This window comes from Gopherus evgoodei, chromosome 5 (assembly GCF_007399415.2).
Source record: "Gopherus evgoodei ecotype Sinaloan lineage chromosome 5, rGopEvg1_v1.p, whole genome shotgun sequence".
In the NCBI taxonomy this organism is placed as follows: Eukaryota; Metazoa; Chordata; order Testudines; family Testudinidae; genus Gopherus; species Gopherus evgoodei.
The window spans coordinates 58458089-58475808 of NC_044326.1; the positions used below are offsets into that span (position 1 = coordinate 58458089).

The 17720-nt window shown below is 39.7% G+C and overlaps 1 protein-coding gene across 8 annotated transcripts in view; it reads left to right on the forward strand.

The window, feature by feature from the left end:
- The window catches only part of PCM1 (pericentriolar material 1), a 97998-nt gene that overhangs the window by 14861 nt on the left and 65417 nt on the right, over nt 1-17720 (forward strand). For 6 of the 8 annotated variants that reach the window (XM_030565535.1, XM_030565534.1, XM_030565537.1 and 3 more), the window contains 7 exons: nt 1110-1382; nt 2047-2217; nt 2412-2528; nt 4130-4303; nt 6490-6667; nt 9833-9942; nt 10780-10996. In XM_030565535.1, the coding sequence (XP_030421395.1) occupies nt 1110-1382; nt 2047-2217; nt 2412-2528; nt 4130-4303; nt 6490-6667; nt 9833-9942; nt 10780-10996 (1240 nt within the window). The remainder of the gene's footprint in view (nt 1-1109; nt 1383-2046; nt 2218-2411; nt 2529-4129; nt 4304-6489; nt 6668-9832; nt 9943-10779; nt 10997-17720) is intronic. The other 2 variants (XM_030565538.1, XM_030565541.1) reach the window with 2 other exon arrangements.

A 17720-nucleotide genomic window follows, 5' to 3' on the forward strand; every position in this document is an offset into this window, starting at 1 on the left:
TAGAAAAATACATATGTTCTGGATCATGGTGTCCAGATACATAAGGGTAGGTCAGCTACTTTCACTAGACAGCATACCTGAAGGTTGGCATATGGTGTCATTCTGTAATATAATAAATTGCAGTTCTCCAAATCAGTATTTCTCTACGTGTATCACATCTGTGAGAGTTAGAGGTTATTTAGTACCTGCCAATCTTGAAAGTATTTTCTTGAAGGCATTACTTCCTGAATTAATGTAATTTGAGACTCTTACCCTGGTTATTTCTGGATGGTGTTCCTTGTGGCAGAATGGAATGTCATGCTTTTTACTTTACTTCTGCCCTAAATTTTTGCTGAATGTAAGTTTTCAGTTAAGACTGACCTCTAGTCTTTATGGTTTAACGATAACCTTCCAAATGTGACCCATTGCTTTATAGTCTTCCCAGATCTGAAGACAGACGACTCTAGAGCTTCTATTGCTGCTCTTAGCTTTTCAAGGAACAGTAGAGTCGAACTGACATACTTGATGTCACGGTTGCACACGGAGTTCTGAATAGCATCAATAAACATTCTGGACTAGTAGTGGCAGAAGAAAGCTCTGGAGCTGTGGTTGGGGTAGATGACCAATAAAGGCAGTCTAGAGTAGGGTGGGAAGATCTTTTTCCACACAGGAAGAGGCTATAGAGAAATTCAGTATCCGATGCTATTCTTTGTTCCAGTTCAATAGTCAGGAGGCTAAGTAGCTTCTTTCTCGTGCATTTGGAAGGGAGATGTGGCTTTATAGTATCAGGCAGGAAGCTGGAGTTCAGAGTAGGGTCCAGGGACAGCACCCTGATAGGAATTCTAGAAGTCCTCCTGTTATTCCCAATAGACTTATTGGAAAGTCAAGCTTGTGATCAGAATCTGCCTGGCAGAGATGGTTTTAATCATCTTTAGTATCAGCTGTCAGCTAGTAAATTTAGTTCTCTGGCTAGTAGGTGAATCTCTTGGGTTTTTTCCAAGCTATGCCCAGTAATGTCACATGATGGTACCACTCTATTGTTCAGTTGTGAACTAATACAAATAGAACAATGTTTTTGAAGGAATATTTAAGTAATATGTAATAACTTCCTTTGGTTTGTTTTTATGTAGAGGAGCATTGGAAGTGATTCTCAAGGCAGAGCAACGGCTGCTAACAACAAACGTCAGCTTAATGAAACCAGAAAACCATTCAACTTCCTATCACTGCAGATTAACACTAACAAAAGCAAGGATGCTGCTACAAGCCCTCAAAAAAAAGAAACTGGTGGATCATCAGAATGTAAAGAGTTATTTGCATCTGCTCTAAGTAAGGACTTCTTGCAAAACTGTCAGGTGTCTGTTCAAGAAGATGGAAGAGGAGAACCTGCTATGGATAGTAGCCAGGTATTGTTTGTTACTCAGTCTATTGCTATTGCAATCTTTTCCTCCTACAATACTAGAACTTTTAGAAAATGTCTAATTTCATTATTGCTTTGTAGACACCCTGATGAAGCTTCCTAGAAAGTTTCATTAATTTTTAAAATTAATTCCAAATGGTTATTATGAAGGCTTATATTTTGCTACTCTTAATTGTTTACAAAGTAATTTGCTTCAGGATACATGAAATGAGATTTAAACTGTACTATGTGTGGGAATGCTTATGGTCACATAATGCTAGTAACTCTTCATACTGAGAGAGAAGTAGTTTATTTAATATACCACTTTTAAGCCTAGAGATTGATTTGATTACCATTTAATGGTCTTGGTAATTTCTGGGACCAGCATACAAATTGTGACATAATGTTTAGAGATATGAGCTCAGTAGTGCACCTGGTATCTGACAGAAGCAACATTCATCCTCAATCTTGGAACTTTATGCACATGCTGCATTCCTATTGAAATCAGTGCCAATTGTAGGATTGAGATCATAAACTCTAGTATGTCACCTTCCATTTTATTTACATAAGTGTGGTGTAAGTTAAATTATCGCCCTCCTGTCTTGTGGATCACAAATATCAAAACTATTCATTGATTAACTTACTGAGTAATTTCAATGTCTTCTCTGCAGATTGTGAGCAGACTAGTTCAAATTCGTGACTATATTGCTAAGGCCAGCTCCATGCGGGATGATCTTGTAGAGAAAAATGAAAGATCTGCTAATGTTGAGCGTTTGTCACATCTCATAGACCATCTTAAAGAACAAGAAAAATCCTATCTGAAATTTTTGCAAAAGATGCTTGTAAGTTTCAGAACTTAAAATATAGATATAATGTGTCTCTCTTAAGCAATGTGCAAAAACTTTAAGGAGTCAATTATTGGTATTTTGATGGTACTGCTGGGGGAGTTCACTTCAAGATACAGTACCTTCCATAATAATTCATTTTTACTACCCAATTTATATAGCTTTTGATTTATGCCGCTAAAATATTTCAGGCTAGAGAAAATGAGGAGGAGGATGTTCGGACTATAGATTCAGCTGTGGGATCTGGTTCTGTAGCTGAGAGCACATCGCTAAACATAGATGTGCAGTCTGAGGCTTCAGATACCACGGTAAGCTGCTTTTAGTAATTAAGGTGCTAGAAATGAAGACTTGTTTTTTCTTTTCCTGACTGATACTTGATAGTATTGTTAATCTGAAATTCAGTTCAAGGAGATTTAAACCTCCTAAACTCTCAGCTATGTATATTTTTAAAAAGTTTGTTTTAAAAAGCTTCTGTTGTAGCAATTTTACTTTTTGATAGCTTATGAATCTTTTAAATAATTCTAGGGGTTAAATATGTATCTTGCCTGTTATCAATACAGAAAGGACTAGTTTTGTAAGCTGTTTTTGATAAGTGGTGTGCTTCCAGTACTGGGGAAATTGAAGGGTAATGGAGGCGTGTAAATGGTTCACTCTCGTGGGTTGTTGCTATAGGAAGCATAAGTATATCTATAGTGATACCATAAGAAGCATTGCTCTAGGATGGGGGTTCCCAACCTCTTTCATTGGGTAGGCCACCTCTTATTAGAGTCTTATGTATTCTGACATTTCTACATATATACATTCCATGATTGCACAGACCATCTTCTCTCCCATTTTTGATCACGTAACTCCTGTAGCAATTTCAGCATTTGCTTACATGGAAAAGAATGCTGAATACTTCCTAATGTTTTTATCTCCTTTTTAATAAAATGTAAGCATCTTTGTATATGGTGTTGACTCTTTGTTTTCAGCCAGCATGATGTGGACCATCCGCAAAGTGCTCCACAAACTATGGGTTAGGAATGTGTGTTCTAGGAAGTTACAAAGTAGCATTTAAATGAAGAAAGTCAGAATGAAACAAGACAGTCTCTCAGGGTTTGGCTACACTTGAAACTTCAAAGCGCTGCCGTGGCAGCGCTGCCGGGGCAGTGCTTTGAAGTGTGAGTGTGGTCGCAGCGTCAGCCCTGGGAGAGAGCTCTCCCAGTGCTGCATGTACTCCACCTCCTCATGGGGATTAGCTTGCAGCGCTGGGAGCGCGGCACTGTTTACAGTGGCGCTTTACAGCGCTGTATCTTGCAGTGCTCAGGGGAGTGTGTTTTTCACACCCCTGAGCGAGAAAGTTGCAGCGCTGTAGAGCGCCAGTGTAGCCAAGGCCTCAATCTAATTATCAAAGTCCTGCAAGATCATCTTGTTTTTATTGGGTCTTTCAGAAAGATAACATTATAGAGATTAAACATCTACATCTAACTTTTTGTTGTTGTTTAAAATGTGAAAAAAAACCAGTACTGAGAGAAATATATATCCATATAGAATTATTGTAAACAAAGCTTGTATCTGGTTGTTTATACAGAAAGCATATTTTTTTCATTTTTATGTGTGTAGCTTTAAGTATTTTGGAGTTAGGTTTTTTTTATAATATAGTTATTTGAAATATTAAAAGTAGTTCTCTATAATTACATGATACGGTGATATTTGGAATCCTGTTAATTAAGAAAATAATTTTAACAAAGGCAATTAAAATTTCAGTCGAATTAATTAAACAAGAAAAGACTTATTTGAGTGAAGTAATACAATTTTCCATATATAATAAGTAAGACACAAATGAATTAGGTAAGCCATTTTATAGTTTAAAAATGCATGTTAAACAGGAGTGTATTCTAAATCTAACATACTAAACTATTTAATAAAGGAAGAATCTTTTAGTCTGAAAGTTCGGCCCTGCATTGAGGACAAACTAGGGAATTCAGCTTCACAAGGACAGGTTTCAGACATTGACGTTACAACAAGTCCAAAAGGGAAAGGTGACAGAGCTGCTCTGAATGGCAGGGAAATCTGGCCTATTAGGATTGGATTACCCTCACAGGTACTCTTCAGAATATTATCTTGGCAAGTCTCCAAAATAGGGTCTGTGCTTGCTGATTTTCTTCCTCAGTTCCTTTGTTGCTAAACAGCTTTAAAACATACTAATTATTTGTAATGAACAATTACTTTTTCTCTCACTCTTTCCAGACAGAAGCTTCTGGTGTTTAATGCTTTAGTCACCACTATAACAGTAGACCTGCTTGTCTTACCTATGTATGTCTAAATTTTTATTGAATGTCTCTTCTTCTTCATGTTGACTTGTTTTCGGAAGTAGAGATTTTATAAACATGATTTTTTTTACTAATTTCCTCCTCCAACCCAACATATGTTCTTTTTTGATTAGTGAGGGGTATAAATCTAACTCTGTGTCCATCTGTTAATCTCACTTCTTGTAGCCACAGCTTGCCACTTCAGGTTCATGAGTTGATGCAATTGTACTCTTATTTCTGAGAGAGTGTTTTAAAATTGGTTTAATGTAGTATAATTTGAGATAATTCACACTTAGAGAGCTGTTAAGTTTCATGTTATTCATCTGCCTGAAAGAACTTAATAACAAATATCATGGAGAATAAGTGAAGTGGAAGATCAAAAACTTCTGTGGCCCAGAGGAAAAATATGATCTGTAATAAAATCTCTACAGAGGATAAACTGTGCATGCCTGTAGCAATACCCATTATATACCTGCAGGGAAAAACACATTAGTTGGTGGTCAGTGCCTTAAAAACTGTTTGAGATGTGTCCAGTCCTGCTGTGATATTTTTTCTAAATATTTTTGTAATTGAATTTTTAGTGCCCCATCTTTTTTGGTTAAACTCAAATTGTTTAAATATATTATTTGACTATTTCTATACTCTTTATAGCAAATTTGTCAAGCTTGGATTGAGTGGATTGATCTGAACATGGTTTACCCTTTAAAACATTGCTTTTTGGAGATTCAAACATTTGTGATGCCTAGGCTTAGAGAGAGTTGCACACTCCATTCTGGGATCCACACACTCTGCTAGGGCGGCAAGAAGCAGCACCCCATCCACAAAGTTAATTTACTGTCCATTGAAGTACTTGACCTTGCCTTTTCCAATAACTTCCAAACTCTGTGGGAAGTACCTCTGTGGTAGGCCAAGTACTTTAATATATGCAAGCATATTCTTCAGTGTAGGAATCTTTCACAATTCAGATATATAGTCGCTTACAGTAGGTACTCGACACTAGATGGCAGGTGAATTTTTTTTTACTCGGAGTGGAATTTCAGCTTGGCAAAAGTTTGTGGGGTTTTTTTTTGTTTGTTTTTGTTTTTTAAGACTTGACAAATATTTAAAAAATCATAATACTGGTACATAATACTGGTATTTTTGTAGCCCTTTTTCCTACTGTGGAGATGCAGGTTCAAACTGGATGCAGAATTGTAGCCTACATATGGTTTTATGGAATGAGAAACAATAATTTGTTGCAAAATTGTGTAGTGAAAGATAAAGTTTTGAGGCTAGTGAATCATTTTGGAGCTTGGATCTTACTAAGGCAGGGTCCAGTGGGGCTTCTTTGGGTTGGCAGTTGCGTAACAGATACTTGTGAACAGATCGTTCAGTTTCTGTTTTCACTCTACACTGGACTGTTACGCCAGTATAGAAATGAAGAGGATCAGGTGCATATTTTTAAAAAGTGTTTGCTGCAGAGACTCTGTAAAACAAGTTCAACACCAAACAGAAGTCTTTGCATTTTTGCTGTTTTAATTCAATATCTTATATATAAAATGCAATTCATCAGGGTTTGAGTTGAGGAGCACTCTTATGGATTTGTGGTTATATGCTTTTCGTGTTAATGAATTTATAAACATAGTGTAGTTAAAGGAAGAAATGTGCAAGTTTTTAATTTTGTAATCTGCTTGTGGAAGATGCTGAGTTGGCAGACCCCGAGACAAAACAATTTTACTTATCCACAAGGCATTGTGCAGCATGGTTGTCGGCAGTACAAACTTTTCCCTAAAGTGACTCAGACTTGGTCTGGAATAACTAGCTTTAAGTGTGAGGAGACGATATAGTTAAGTCTTCATCTCGTTAGACTAAACTGTTAGTCTTGAAGTATTTCATTGAGCTGGTAAGGTTCAGCTTACATTAAGATGTCGTCATATTACTATTGCAGTGTTATCAAACAAATTCCACAGTTATGATAGCATCCTTTCTTATCTTCCAGGCCAGAGACCCCCAGCAGGAGGCTAAAGAGGAGCTAGAGAATTTGAAGAAGCAACATGACTTGTTAACAAGGATGTTACAACAACAGGAACAGCTGAAAGCACTTCAGGGAAGACAAGCTGCTCTTCTTGCTCTGCAGCATAAAGCAGAGCAGGCAATTGCTGTCATGGATGATTCTGGTATGTGGAAGGACAGGAGTATGTAATGATAAATTGATATATTGATTAAACCTGAAACTCTGAATTTAAAAAAAAATAACATTGAAAGTATAAATGTACTGCACAACTTAAAAAAAATGTTCTGGATATATTCTTAATCTTGTACATTCTGTGTCTTATATAAAATACCTGTAATATTTGGAATTTTACTGCAGGACTTCCATTTGGTGGAAGAACTTAGTTTAAATATTTTGTGTATGTTATTAGGTAACAAGGCTACAAACTTAAAACTAGGGCTGTTGATTAATCACCGTGAACTCAGATTATTAATTTTTTTAATTGCAATTAATTTTTGAGTTAATCACAGTTAATCACCGTTTGAATCACACTGTTAAACAGTAGAATACCAAATGAAATTTATTAAATATTTTGGATGTCTTTCTGCTTTTTCATATCAATTGTATTCTGTGTTGTAATTGAAATCAAAGTGTATTATTCTAAAGAATCTGAATTGTAGACTTGCCTCCAACTGTTAAACACATCACAACCACTATAAAGATAAGTGTTGTTCCATTGTAAACCTGTACTTTAACACTTTCTTAACTTTGTCAAAATCTTTGGGGTTGAAACTTCTCATATTTGGTCTCTGCCAAAAGATAATTTTTTTTGGAAAGTAATAACAGAAGTGGTTTGAGATCAGTGTTAAACAACCTCTAATTTATAAATTATTTGGAAGTTAGATGGTGATGGTCTCAGATCTGCTTACCATTCCCACAGAATGTGTACCATACATGTTTTTTAAAAGCTTGTTTAGCAAATTTCTAACAGAGAAAATCATTTTAAAATTGTTTGACTTCAGATTTCCTTTTGCCTCACTTCTGCCCCCCTGTCATCTTTAGAAATGGAGTGCATTGCTTGTTTGACCTGTAACATCACATGTAACAATAGCACCAACAAACTGACAAGCAAAATTGTAGCCTAGGGCTCTGCCTGTAGTAACTGATCTCTTCCTGTGTCCTGGCCTAACAAACCAGCTTTGACGTGGGATAGAAGGACCATACGGGATGATTTTGCTATGAGTTGGAATGATGCTCCAGGCAGCTAGCAGAACATAAGAATGGCCATACTGGGTCAGACCAATGGTCCATCTAGCCCAATATCCTGTCTTCCAACAGTGGCCAGTGCCAGGTCAGAGGGAATGAACAGAACAGGCAGTCATCAAGTGATCCATCTCCTGTCACCCACTCCCAGGGACTTTCAGAGCAAGGTGTTGCATCTCTACCCATCCTGGCTAATAGCCATTGATGGACCCATTCTCTGTGAACTCATCTAATTTTTTTTTGAATCCTATTGTAGTTTTGGTCTTCACAACATCCCCTAACAAAGAGTTGCACAGGTTGACTGTGTGTTGTGTGAAGAAGTACTTCCTTTTCTTTGTTTTAAACCTGCTGCCTATTATTTTCATTGGGTGACCCATACTTCTTGTGGGTTATGAAGGAGTAAACAACATTTCCTTAATCACTTTATCTATGTCATTCATGGTTATATGGACTTCTATCATAGCCTCCCTTAGTCACCTCTTTTCCAAACTGAAAAGTCCCAGTCTTTTTAATCTCGGATTATAGGGAAGTTGTTCCATATTCTCAATTATTTTTGTTGTGCACCTTTTCTAATTCTTAGATATATAAGACATAAAATATCATGCCACTATATAAATCCATGTTATGCCCACACCTTGAATACTGGCTGCAGTTCTGGTTGCCCAATTTCAAATATAGGGCATACCATGGTTCTGGGGAAGGCATTTCTTCCTTGCAGCTCTTCTGAATCAGCTTCTGGGCACCTTCATCTCTGCCTTATAGTGTCTCTTGCCCTAAGCAAACTTCCCAGTACTAGAAATCTGAAGTCCCATACTCTCCTCTCCCCTACAGAAATAACCCCTCTTCATAGGAAGAGAAGGGGCTTACTTAAGTTAGCCTTAAGGAGAGGCTTATTCTCTGTTCCCTGGTGCTACTCTTATTTGTGTCATGTTTGTCCTGGTGAAACTCAGAGCAGCATCCCACTAACCCTTGTGTTGAAAAAGGTAAAAGAAGCAGGGAGAGGGAAAAGAGAAAAAAAAATTGATGTAAAATTAAATAAATGGAACATTTTAAAAATAAACCCAGTTAAGGGTTTATTTAATGAACTATTAATGTGAAGTTAAAAATAGGCCAGACACCCACACTCTGGTATGGCTAAACTTGGTGGATATTTAAGGTCCTGGTTTGTTTTGACAAGTAACTGTTTTTAAAATAGTGTTGTAGAGTTCTACAGTTCTCTTGATTTCCAGATCAAATATGTTTTCGCAAGTAAAAATGTGCCTTTTTTCCTAACTGCCAGCCCTGCAAATCAGATTTGAATGTCAAACTGAGGTATTTCCTTCTAGCATACCATGGTCAGTAAAGGTTCTGGAGGCCAAATTATATTCTGCCTTTACACCCATATAATCCATTGTCTTTGACTGGAACATAGAGTTCTGTTGATAAATAAATGAGAAGTAGGCTGTTCAGCTCATTCTTCTTAGCAGTGTTGGTTGTGCAGAGCCGTACAGTTTTTAAACAAAACAAAAAACACAACAAAAACTGAACTTAACTGATTTTTGTGGGAAGAACAAAAAACAAACCGAAAACACAAAAGGAACAGATCTGCTGAGCAAGGTATGCTTTTGCATAGTTGGTTTTCACAGTGAAACTGTCCATTGATGAGGCTATGTCTACACTATGGACCTTTAGTGGCTGTGCCGCTGTAAGATCTCCTGTGTAGCTGCTCTTTATTGGCAGGAGAGAGCTCTCCTGCCGGCATAATTAAACCATCCCCAACAAGCACCCTTAGCATGTTGGCAGGAGAGTCTCTCCTGCTGACATAGTGCTGTCCACATCAAATGATGAATTCTTTCTGGGGTTGGGTAGGTGTCATTTAAAAAAAAAAAATCTGTTTTTCTGAAGGTTTACTTCAGACGTTTCAGTTTAATTTAAATTTCTATAATGTGTGCACAGGATTTGGTTAGTGCAGTTGAAAAATAAGATACAGCACTGGTTAGACAAATGTATGTTAGTAGCTATGGTATGTACGTATTTTGAAATCTTAAAAATCATTTTCTCAAATTAACCTGTTAGTTTAATGCTTTGGACGTACTGTTTTCTGTAGTTGTAACAGAGACCACAGGTAGCATTTCAGGAGTGAGTCTTACATCTGAACTAAATGAAGAATTAAATGACCTAATCCAGCGTTTTCACAATCAGCTTCATGAATCTCAGGTAACTTTTTTTATTTTATTTTTAAATATCGTGTTGCTGTGTATATATTAGTTCATTTTCCCTATAAGGGTCTTAAAAATACTTTGAATAAATAGGTTTATTACAAAGGTATTCTGACTTAGTTTTCAGTATACTTTCTCACACAATGAGAGTGATTCCTGTTTTGATAACATTTTCTTAAATCTTTGTGGCAATAATATGCAGTTAGAAGATCTTGTTGCTGTGATACACAAAATTTAAGCTTTTCGTACTGCTGCCTCTTAAATGCCTGTGTAAATTTTGCCTGTACTTGTCTGACTTGCTGAGTATGGTTTCTTCTAATTACATTTTCAGTAATATGCCCTGCAGGTTACTTGCACAACTCATAACAAGAATTGTATGTAGGGCCACATGTTTAAAATAAAATATTCAATTTAAAAAACCCTATGAAGAGTTTGACATTTTTTATTATATGTAAATATTAACTGGATTTGATTGTAAAGTTTTTGTTTTGTTTTTATTCCAGTTGATGCTTTCTATGTTTGTTATTTTAGTTTGGTTAGAAGTCGTTATTCGTTGACTGAGACAAGTTTAGTTTATACATAGTTCTTGGAAGCCAAGAGCAACAGTTTCACATCACAGTCCATACTAGTTACTATGCAGAATTATATAAGAGCTAACTATTGTTTAGTTTGAGAACCTTCGTTTTCTGTTATGGAGTCTTAGCACTAGCCTTGAGTTTAACAAGTTAAATGAAGTATTTTTTTACTTTTTTTTCTGGAATTGGAAAAAGTATCTAGCAAATTACTATGGCGTCTTCATAGTACTTCTACTAAAATGAACTTTATTTATTTTTAGACTCAACCTGTGCCAGATAATAGGAGGCAAGCAGAAAGTCTTTCACTTACTAGAGAGATTTCACAAAGTAGAAATTCTTCTCTGTCACAGCACTTATCTGATGAGAAAGCACAACTTTTTAGCAAGATGAGAATGTTGCAAGGTAAAAAACAAAAAATGGACAAGTTGTTAGGAGAACTTCACACACTTCGTGACCAGCATCTGAACAACTCCTCCTGTAAGTAAATGTATGCAGAACGCTCTTTAAAAGGGCTGTAAACTACATTAAACAAATCCAGTTTAAACGTAACCTGCAACTAATGACTCAGAATTGTCACTGATCTTAGTACGTGGAAGTATTGTTTGCAGTAGTGTAACTGTGTTGGTCCAAGGACGTGACAGAGAAAGGTGAGGAAGGTAATACCTTTTATTGGACCAACTTCTTTTGGTGAAATGGACTAGCTTTCAAGCTTCATAGAGCTCTTCCTGCAACACATGTGAACCTCTTGTACTTAACAATCTATCCCACTTTGTATTTAGCTTAGACACTCTGTTTACTTTCTCCGGACCTGAGGAAAAGTTCTGTGAAGCTCAAAAGCATGTCCCTTCCACCAACAGGAGTCAGTTCAATAAAAGATATTCCTTCACCCATCTTGTCTTTCTCCTGGAAGTATTGTCATTTGTGTAGCTTTCGATAATAACAAATTTTAATAGACTATTTCCTTTTTAATGTAGTGATTTAAATATAGAACTAGGATTATTTTTCTGTGGTAATAATCTTTTGCTTTTATAGTATTTGAAAGTCCACCAAACTGATTTAATGAAGAATCTGACTATAGAACTTTGCCTCTATAACTGTGGAAATAACCAATGTTACAGGCAAAAGGTGCATTTTAATGTGATTTCCTTCAGTAACTTCCCCCGTTGTCTTGAAAAAAATAGTGAAATTTAATTACTTTCTTAGAGTAAAATGATTCATTGAACCTTACTGATAAGTTGCTCCCTCTGTTGATAGCACTTTTTATGGCTAAGTTCCTGAAATGTTTGGGAAGGTTTACACTAACTGAGTTCTGTAAAGTTAACCTTTCTGCTTTAGAATGGCTAAGACTTAAAGAGACACAGAGTTAAATAGTTTCAGTGCTATGCTTTTCCCTGTATTCCTGGCCAATATTTGTGGTGTTAAAAATCATTTTCTTATCTTTTAAATATTTTAAGTATTTGTCTTCTCTTACTGAAAGGCCAAAACTTGGTCCTGCTAGTGAAGGCAGGGGGCTGGACTTGATGACCTTTCAAGGTCCCTTCCAGTTCTAGGAGATTGGTATATCTCCAGTTAAAAAAAACAAACAAACAAAAAAAATGGTAGAAACTGAATATATAAGGGCAAAAAATGAAATTTACTGTATACACACTTCTGTCAAATGCATAAAGTAAATTAAAAACAAGATTTGTTTTCCTCTAATCTTTGTCATTTTATGTTTGTAATAAAAGGTAAAATTTCATTATAGAAATTTTATTTTCGGTTCTTTGTTCCTTTAATATAACAGTGTTTTAACTGGCATACTTTACAGGGAATTTTTTTTTGTTCTGATCTGCACACTTGGTATTTAGTTCTTTTCGTACAACAGATGGGAACTTTTTACAGTTGTACTGATTGACTGCTTTTCTCTCTAAGACAAGTTTGCCAGCTTGTACTCATCACACCCTCCGTGACTAGCTGTTTAAATCTTTCTGAGGGGCTTGGTTGCTGTCCACGTGACAGTCTTATCTTCCTCATTGTCCGGGGAATAAAATTCTGGCTTTTAGTTTTCTCTGAGACACGGGGTTAAAATCTTTGTAAGGGCCCAGAGATTTCAGAAACTTTATTCAGGGCTTCTGTTTCAAGGTTGGGTGATTCAGCAACAGAGTTTTAAATATCAGAGGGGTAGCTGTGTTAGTCTTAGTTTTAAATGTGACTTTGAAGATGTAAAGGTGCCTAGGATGAGGATCCTGCCCCAGCCAAGTTTTCAGGCAAGGTTTTCTGCTTTAATTGTGGGGTAGACTAATTCACTCCTGAATAGAAGATAGCACGGAGTGCTTTTGAGGAACTGAAACGTCAGAAAAGACTTTGCAGATGCAGCGTCCTGGTGCCATCCTCTTGGAGAAAGATGCCTCCTGTTCCTTCTTATATTGATTGGTTAGTGTCATTCTTAATGTAAGGAGCATGTGATAAGTCCATTGTCTTGCCCATTGTGTAATACAGAAGTTCCTATTACTTCATAGTATGATCTCCCTTAAATCAACCTGTATAGCAGTTGTGCCCCCTTTCCCCCTATCTGTTTAAGTTCTCCCAGGCATTTCAAAAGCCTGTCCCTTCCACTTGTGCAACCCCTCTTCTCCAGGAGGGCAGTTGTCGACAGTCCCAAGTGGCTCCAGGCCCCCATTGCCATTTGTTTTCTGCATATTGCTCCTCATCCACTGCCAGGAGAATTGTGGAGACAGGTGACTCAGTGAGAGTGTTGCTTCTGCATCATCTCATTTTGAAGACACTTTACAGTTTCATGACCTGGTGGACCACATGACATTCACATTGAACTTTTACTATGGAGGAAAATTCCCACCCGATATTTGATGTTCTTGGGTTTGCCTCTAGGAATAGAATAGCATTGCTGATACTGGATATTCTCCTATAGCCTGCTAGTACTGTTTGGATGATCCCTCCTTCCTGTCCACCTATTTCTTAAAAAACCCAAAACAGATAAATTTTATGAGATAACTCAGGAGGTGTTTCTTCTCTCCCCTCCCCCCCCCCGCCAATTCACCCTGTCCCTAATTCACTGGTGATGGCTGCTGCCAATAATAGGCTTAGGTCTGGTCAAGCCCATCGACTACTGCTGACTGAAAGGGAAAGAAGATCAATGTTCTTGGGAAACCCCCCCTCCCTTCTTTTGGTTATTAATGTGGCTAATTACCAGGTGGTCCTGAGCTGTTGCCAATTCCATATGTGGGGAAAGATGGCTACATTCTGTTCAGGATTTGCCAGATAACAGAAGGCTGGCAAATACTATTTTGATGGAGGCTCAAAATGTGGTGAAGCATACTCTCAGACTTTGTTTAATGTTTCAGACTCTTCCGCGAGCGCATTGACAGCTGCAGTTATCTTAAAGAAATGCATGGTTTCATTCCTCTTCACTGGGTCTGGATACCAAAATTTAAGTTGAAGATTTTCCTTATGAGGGGGTTGGTCGTTTCAGCAGCAAGATCAGCAAACTCCTGGAGAAATTAAAGGCTACTAAATCCACTGCTCAATCACTGGGTCTTCATCTCTTGGTCAGAAGAAGATGCCGTTTTTTCCTCTATCAGAGACCGGTTTACCCTTAGTCATCTGCTTATTTTTCCTCAAATCAGAGACATCAACAACAACATCAGGAAGCTTGTTGCAGAGCCAGCACAAGAAAGTGGGCTTCCAGATACAGACATAAGACAAAACAACCTTCTCTTTCCTCTCCGGCTTCCTCAGCTACCAGGCCTCAGATTTGATATGAAGACCAAGAGTCATGAACCAAGTAATGAGAATCCCTCCCTTCCATTATTTGGAGACAGGATAGCCCTTTTTAGTAACAATTGAAGGCTTATTACATCAGACAAGTTAGGCTCTAGGAATTAGAGGATGGCTAGCTGTGCAGTTTGGAAAACTTTCCCCTTTTCAATTTCCCCTAACTTTCCCATTACAAGAAGCTTTCTTGCAAGGCTGTATTTCTATCAGAGGTTGAAAAATTCCTTCTGATAGGTGCTGTCGAAGAGGTTCCCAAATATCTTTAGCATCAGGGTTTTTATTCTCAAGGTACAGGAAAAAAGAGAGGAGATTTCGTCCAGTTTAAAATCTAGGAAGATTGAACAAGTACATTCAGAAGTTCCAGTTTCAAATGCTAAACTTGTTCTTCATAATCCGCTCGCTTTCAACTATGTATTGGTTCACAATTCTTGATAGAAAAGGACAGATATTTACATACTTCAGTCTGACTGAACCATCAGAAGTACCTGCTTTTTTTGGTGGCCCAAGAACATTTCTAGTACAAGGTCCTGCCAGGTGGCCTTTCTATAAAGACTCTTGGGGTTGCGGAGTGTCTCTCTGTAGTGGTAGGACATTTAAGAAAGCAAGATATTTTTGTTTTTCTCATATTTGCAGGATTGGCTGCTGAAATCCTCTTCACGAGAGGACCCGCTACTCACATCAAGTCCACAATCTCCTTTTCACAGACCTGGGACTGCTGCTGAGCATGAAAAAGTTGAATCTCTGCACAATTCAGAGACTTCATTTCATAAGTTCTGTATTGGACTTGGTAACAGGAGGGGAATGGCTTTTCTCCAAGAGGAAAGGTCTCTGAAGGTAGAACAATCTGTTTTTGTACATCCAGCTGAGTCTGACCCAGAAGGTGATTTTCTTTCTGGATCTCATGAGCTTTCTGGCAGCAACCATTTACAGGACTCTGTGTGCTTGACTCAGAATGAGGTCAGTGTAGCCCTGTATAGCTCAGGTTTACAGACCCTATCTGGACAGTCTTCAAATGTTTGTCATTGTGCCTCGGCATGTCCTAAATTTATTGATATGGTGGAAGACAAATCAAAAGTCTTCAGAGGAGTCTTGTTCAATCCTCCTTTGCCTTTGGTTGTGATAACAAACAATGCCTGGGAAGCTCATCTGGGTCATCTTACAGTTTGAGGCAATTGGCTGTCTCACAAAAAGAACTTGAATATAAATGTGTTGGAATTCACTTGGCCCTCAGATCCTTTCTTCCTCACATAAAGTGTAAGGTGGTTCAGGTAGTGATGAACAATACAATGACTATGTATTACATCAACAAGCAAGGAGGTACTTATTCTTACCTGAAGTGTCCCCTCTACTGTTCAAGAACAGGAAGAGACAAGCAGTCCTTTTCAGTCATGTTCCTGCTACACCGTGGAAAGGGTCTTCTGTTGATTCACTCTCATTAATTTAGAAAGTGGTAAGGAAAGTACATCAGAACAAGGCAGTAATGATACAATTGCCCAGCTTGGCTGAGACAGTAGTGGTACTTGATCTGTCGGGTGGGATTCACAAAAGTCTCCCTTTGTCTCCAGACTAGCTGTCACAACTACAGGGCAGGATACTTCATCTGACAGTTTTTCCTATTTGACTTTGACTAATATTGAACAATGATGTTCCTCTGTGGTCCATGATTTATTGTTTAATTCAGAGAAGTTGCCCATAAGAGTGTTGTTTGAAATGGACTAGTTCTTCTTCGAGTGATTGCTCATATCCATTCCAGTTAGGTGTGCGCACCGCGCGTGCACGTTCGTCGGAAACTTTTTACCCTAGTAACTCCAGTGGGCCGGCAGGTCGCCCCCTAGAGTGGCACCGCCATGGCGCTTGATATATACCCCTGCCGGCCCACCCGCTCCTCAGTTCCTTCTTACCGCCGTGTCGGTCATTGGAACTGTGGAGCGCGGCATTGCTGTCCTCCACGTCCCTAGCTCTCCTTCGTTTTACAGTTCATAGTTGTAGTTAGTTGTAGTTAGTAGTAAATAGTAAGTAGTAAATAGTTGTTTATATAGTATAGTATAGTATAGTATAGTATAGTTAGTTAATTGGTGTATTGTAAATAGTTGTAAATATTTGTTAGCAGGTTGGAGCTGTAGCCCCACCCGGCACCGAGCCCATGCCTGGTTCGCCGGGCTTCAAACAATGCGTGGCCTGTAAGAAGCTGATGCCGACCAGCGATCCCCACGATGTGTGCCTAAAGTGCCTGGGGGAATCGCACATCTCGGACAAGTGCCGCATTTGCAAGGCTTTTAAGCCTAGGACAAAAAAGGAGAGGGACCAGAGATTGAGGACTCTCCTTATGGAAGCGGCACTCAACCCAGCAGCTTCGCAGAGCGTCGCCTCTGCACCGACACCGGACCGCGCCGGCACCGGAAAGACACCCCGGCACCGTCCTTCCCCGGCTCCGGGACCCGAAGCAAGGCCCTCGAAGTCTGCGACTCCATCCAGGCAGACTCGAGTGGAACACCCGGCGCCTACCTCGGCCGTGGCACCACCAGCAGGGATCTCGTTGACCCCGGGCCCGGAGGGTCTGTCGAGTCCGGTCCCTCCTAGCTCCCCCATAAGATCTGGGGTTGAGCTATTGGTCCCATCGACGCCGGAGACTTTTGCTTCGGCACGGGACCTGATCACTCTTACAGAGCCAACTCAGCCTCTACCCCCGGTGCGGGTTGTGTCCAGAGGCAAGCCGACTATGAGAGCGCCGTCTCGGGACTCACGTTTGCTGTTGAGGCCCCGTCACCGTGGACGCTCCCGGTCCCGGCACCGCTCCCCTCGTCGGTACCGGTCGCACTTGCGGCGCCGGTCATCCTCCAAACAGTCCCGGTCTGGTTCAAGTCACCAATACCGGCACTGGGACTCTAGGAGTTGTTCCCGCCGGCGATCAATTCCCCGGTCGACCTCCCGGCACCGAGTCGGCGGCAGGTACCGGTCCCGCTCCCGGCACCGAGTCCAAGGCAGGCCCCGGTCCCGATCCCAGCACCGGTATGATTCCTGGTACCGGTCCCCGGCACCGAGAACATCTTCGGCGTCAGGACGAAGGGATCCCTGCCAGCCGCGTTTGGCCCCTCCGTGGCCTTCCAGACAGCCGTCTGTGTTGTCACAGGCGGACAGTGTTTATGCGCTGGACACAGACAGGCACTCGGCCCTTTTTCAAGACCCTCCTCCACAGGACCAGGGACCGCAGCAGTGAGGGTTCTGGACACCCTGGGTGTACCACCAAGCCCAGGGCCCCCAGCAGCTTCCTCCTAGGCCTGCGACGACTGAGCACAGGGTGCCGGAGGCATCGCTCTCTCGCCCCCTTCCCTCTCCGGACGGGGAGGACAGGTCCAAACAGCAGGACCCTGAGCTCCCTCCGGAGTCAGAGGCGCGGGCTCAGACAGACCCCCCATGGACACTCTCTTGC